Source organism: Anneissia japonica, unplaced genomic scaffold (assembly GCF_011630105.1).
Source record: "Anneissia japonica isolate Jap-2015-1 unplaced genomic scaffold, ASM1163010v1 scaffold22812_len5086_cov123, whole genome shotgun sequence".
Lineage (NCBI taxonomy): Eukaryota > Metazoa > Echinodermata > Crinoidea > Comatulida > Comatulidae > Anneissia > Anneissia japonica.
The window spans coordinates 1-5,086 of record NW_022692981.1 but is presented as its reverse complement, the minus strand read 5'-3'; the positions used below and the strand labels follow the sequence as shown (position 1 = coordinate 5,086).

At 34.0% G+C, this 5,086-nt stretch overlaps 1 protein-coding gene across 1 annotated transcript; it reads right to left on the bottom strand.

Moving 5' to 3' along the window:
• Positions 1-656: 656 nt before the first annotated feature.
• On the bottom strand, positions 657-5,080 carry LOC117100570 (ubiquitin-protein ligase E3A-like; the record flags this gene model as incomplete). Its single annotated transcript, XM_033240345.1, has 5 exons — positions 657-730; positions 1,831-1,986; positions 2,753-2,917; positions 4,231-4,436; positions 4,984-5,080. Coding segments are annotated over 5 exons (698 nt in total), but the record flags the coding sequence as incomplete, so codon positions are not given.
• Between the last annotated feature and the right edge of the window lie 6 nt (positions 5,081-5,086).

Sequence of the window (5,086 nt, the reverse complement as noted above, 5' to 3'; positions counted from 1 at the left end):
AAAAAAAAAAAAAAAAAAAAAAAAAAAGATATTGTCAAGTTAATTAATAATAATATTGTAATTGATATTACACAATAAATCTCCAAATTAAAAAACCTCCAAACTACGAACTTTAGATTTTATGGACTCAATCTGCTGCGATGACATCATTACGAACAATCTTTTTAAACTACAAAACACTTAAAATTATATACAAAAATCTTTTGGAAAAACTAAATGTATTAGTAGAAAAAAATAATAAAAATTTAAAATATAAAATATAATAATGGAATTTTGTATCCACAAACAATAAATTCTGACAAAAATTAACTATAAATTAATCTAATTACAGGTGCCAATTTACCTAATTTACACTTAAAGTGACTTAAAAGTCTAACTACCTGTATATACATTTATTTTTCTCTAGCTTTTGTCCACCCAGTGGACTTTATCAAGAGAGAAAATAAGTATATACAGTATAGTTCATCTTTAAAGCACTGAGTTCTGTTATCATTTACAGCTGACTAACATGGTTACATCCTTTGTTTATCATAAAGTACAAACTTACCTAATTACATATGTAAACTTGCAAATTACAGGTATACTTGCCTAATTATATGTGTCAATTTACCTAATTACAGGTGTAAACTAACCTAATTACAGAGGTGTAAACTTACTTAATTACAGGTGTACTTGAATTATAACCACCATCATATTCAGTCGAACTCTCCAAAGACTCAAAATCAAAGTACTAGAAAAAGAAAAATAATTATTATTGTACACTTAAATCGTGATATCATTTTTTTTTATACAGCTATAGCTATTTTCTTGCTCTTTACACCTCCTTCAATCACTTAAAACAGATATCTATTGACAATAATATATTTTTTTTTTCCCAGAAAAAAGCTGTATAGTGATAAACTAATAGCATCATAGCATGGTGCTTCTATACCTGTGTCTAGAGTTCAAATTGTTTGAATTGTATGTTTCTCACAAAAAAAAAGTCATCCTTCCACAATGTGTCTGCAGTAGTTTCAAGTCTCCTGCAAGCCATGAGGCCTCCAGGAATTGGCACATCTCCCAATACTCCCACGAGCAAGAAAAAAATCTCTAACAAACTAACCATCTCCCACAAATTTATGATACTTGCAAGTTTTTACTCCTGAAGGTTGCTGGCATTTGAAATAGATTCAAGTTTCACAATAACTTTATTGCAAATTTAATGAAAATTTGAAATGTACAGGTGTGTTAACACTTTCACTGCCAGCTGCATTTGAAAAAAAAATATCAGCCACCACCAGCCTTTTTAGCGAATTCGACCATTTTCCAAAGCTCGCTAAAGAGTGTGTACATGATCAAATTGACATATTGTATTACACACTAAAAGAATGACATCTCACCTTTACAAAGGTACCAAACACTAATATTCAAATCAAAATTTTTAACCCCATAATGATAAAATAAAAGTGGCTCACTTTTGGGGATTTACACAATGAAGCTGAGATAATCGCGATCAGTATCACCATGCAATATAAGGTCACTAAGAATAGGTTACATTGAAATAGCGAAACATGTGGTCCCGACCGATTTGAACACTTTAGTGATTTTCCAGAAATGCAGACATACCCCCTTTATCATGTAAAAAAAGAAAATATCATGTAAAAAAAGAAAATATCAAAACCAGAGATCTCCATCTTTGGCGGTCAACGGTTGGGATTTAAAAGACGGAGATCTCTGTCTTTGGGGGTCAAAGTGTTAAGAAAGCTTATTAAATCAGACTTCCTCAAGTGGGTTGTCTTAACTACGGACCACACCTCTGTATGAGATTTCTGAATCTAACTCTCAATTTACCTTGTTACCACAAACAAGCAGTTCAACCTCCTCTGGCCTGAACCATATCTTTAAAGGGCTTTCGTCGGTGACCATATCGAACCCTCGTTTAAAAGCTTGGAACTGCTTGGTAATGGATTTGTTCAACATGAAGTCTGCATACAAATCAACAAACTCCTGTAAATTATTTAAATATATAAAGTAAGAAAAAAAAAAGATGAACGGTATACAACCCGAGAATTAGATTTTAGGATTGAGTACAAGTATACTTCGGAGCGCAAGTATACTGCAGTTTGTAGAAACTAGTTCAAAATTACTCTTATCCCCAGGAAGAGCTGCCTGCCCCCCTCCCCCCTAACAGTCACGGAGAAAAACCATACTTCAGCGGGAAGAACAAAAATTTATATGTATTTTCAACATAGTAATACTCTAAATCAATTAGCCCTTTTCAGTCTGCCATATTACCATTGATGGAAGCTGTACCAAAGCTGAGAAATTACATCATCTACAATAAATGTTGGGTATTTACTGGGCGCAGCCATTTTATTTCGTCTGAATACAGGCCCTCTTCAGAAATACTCCTACATCACTCTCAAACAATTATATGGAGGGCAGCATAGCTATAAAACAAATTATCAGGAAATCTATACAGGGTGTACGTAGGACGTCCCTCGCTATGAAGTATGGTCAAAGAGGGCGTCGTTGCGATGCCATACGACTGTAAAGGGTTAAATAAGCCTTTAAAACTCCAAAATTGTCAAACATTTTGGGGTTTTGCCCCCTGGACCATTTTCAAGAGATTTTGATTGATGCCCGACCACGCCCACTTTGCTCCTGTCGGGGACTTTTCTCTTATACACATCTAGATGTGTATTCGGGCAAATCCTGGCACCACCCCTACATATAAAATATCATAAATGTAAAATGAGTTGTAACATCTCACCTGTCTATTGTTATTGGTTACTGGTATTTTGCCTCCATCGTCCTTTAAGTTGAACTTTTTGGTACCACCAAATAGGTCACTTACACTAATATTAAATGTTTGCATAAAATCCTCTTCTACATTTCCCTCATATTCTAATAAATCTTTCAAACTCTTGTATAGAACCTGTTAATACAAAAGAAAAAAGCAATACTTTAATCAATTTGACTGAAGATAGTATTTTGATTTTCACTGAATTGATGTTTGAAATCAATGAATGACTACAACAGAAGATTAATTTTTTAGAGGCCACCCCCTCCCCACATGAAGGCGAAGTGGGGGGGGGGAGCCTCGATGATCAGTTGAGGGGCACTAATTCGCAAAATATGGTGATTTTACTGTAGGTGATTTTTACCACAACACAATCTCAAAAATCATTTGGTCCACCCCAAGGATAAAATGGAAAAAGAGGACACTTGTGCCATTCTATACAAGGTAAATTGCTATAACTGTAACAACACATACATACTGTAGGAGAAACCTGCCGATCCCGAAAAACTAGAATCAACGAACACAAAAAGGAAGTGACAGAACAATGTAAAGGAGTGTTAACTAGATACGCAGACTGTCAGCCTCAAAGCACCATTCACAACTGAGCCATCACTCACCATATGACTACACATAATCATGTCTCAAACTGGAATCAGAATGGAACACCAGAATAATCAAAGAAGCCATCAACATAAGGCTACACCCCAATAACATGAACAGAGATCAGTGCGCACACGAACTGCCGCATATTTACGATAATATTTTGAAGAAAAACGGACCCCGCACATCCCGTTTGGGAAATCCCAAACGGTCATCAAAGGCTAAAGTTGGTTCATCTGAGCTGACATCGGAAAGCCCACCACTGTCATATGTGGCAAAGACAAGCCAAAACCAGTCACTCGTCGCAATAATCGATTTTGAGTTATTAAAAAAGTAAAATAATAGCTATAAAATGGTAAAAAAATCATTCAAATCGGACATTTCCTTATGAAGTTACAAGCGTTTAACCACACAGCTGTTTAAAAAACAATATATGAGAAATTAGCCGTCAAAGTTTATGATTTCAGGCATTTCTCATGCAGAAACTATCTTTAAATCCTTAAAAAGTATTATTTTAACATTGGAAATGGGGAAAATAACAGCATAGAATGATGTGTAGATATATAAAGGTTAGTTTAGTGCAATAAAATAGATTTTTAAAAATTTGACATTCCAGCATGTTTTGGCCATTTTCTCTGAAACACGATTTGCGACGAGTGACTGGTTTGGCTTGTCTTTGCCACATATGGGCACTTATGACTAAGCCTTGCTGATAGCAGGCGAAACGTCAAGAAATAAATAGTGAGTAAATATCTTAATTTTACACTTTGGATCATCTAAAAGAACCTTTAGTACACACTTATCGTTTGGATCCAATGAATTAATTCAATCACATGTAACTGACTTACTGGCTGGCATTCTTGCATGTCGTTGAAGGTTGCACGTTTTCCTAAGAGCTTCCGATACAGTGTCATCGGAAACTGAATATTCAATATGATGTTGTTATAGATAGCTAATCCCAAGACGACACCAATCAATGTAAACTGACGATCCGACTCAAAACTCATCGAATTGAACCAATAATTGTTGGTTTCTACATTTTCTGTAAACATACCTATGAAGAAAAATTTGATGTATTAAAATAAAACAAAAAAAATCATCCACAGAATTATAACAATATCAATATCATTCCAAAAAGTTCTGTTATAATATACAAATATTAACATCCTATAAATTGGCCAATAATAATAAACTTGATAAAATGTAATTTAAATAATCAATGCATATGAATCTAGAAAAAATAAAATAATTTGAATATCTGAAAATTTAATTACTGCATTTTACAATTACAAAAATTTTAAATAATTACTTTTAAATATTTCATCAAACACATAATAATGAATAACAATATAAAAAAAAAACAAAAAGAAAAAATACTCAAATCAAGTTTATCCAATACCCAATTATAGTGGAAAAAATTCACTGAAAAAAATCATCACTAAAAACTAAAGCCTTGATTTCATAAAGGTGTTGCATACTATCAGCGACGCTAATGAATCTGTCTGTCAAATCGGGAAGCCTTCCCGATTGCATCAGTGACAGCTATGCAGTGTACTGACTGCGTGTACAGTGCATGTGACTGTGTAGCAATTTTATGTTACCTATATCAGGATTAAAGATTTCCTGAACGACCAACTGGAAAAACTCTTTCGAAACGCCTCCTTCATCAACACCTTGCTCGCCTTGAAACTCTACAAACAGCTG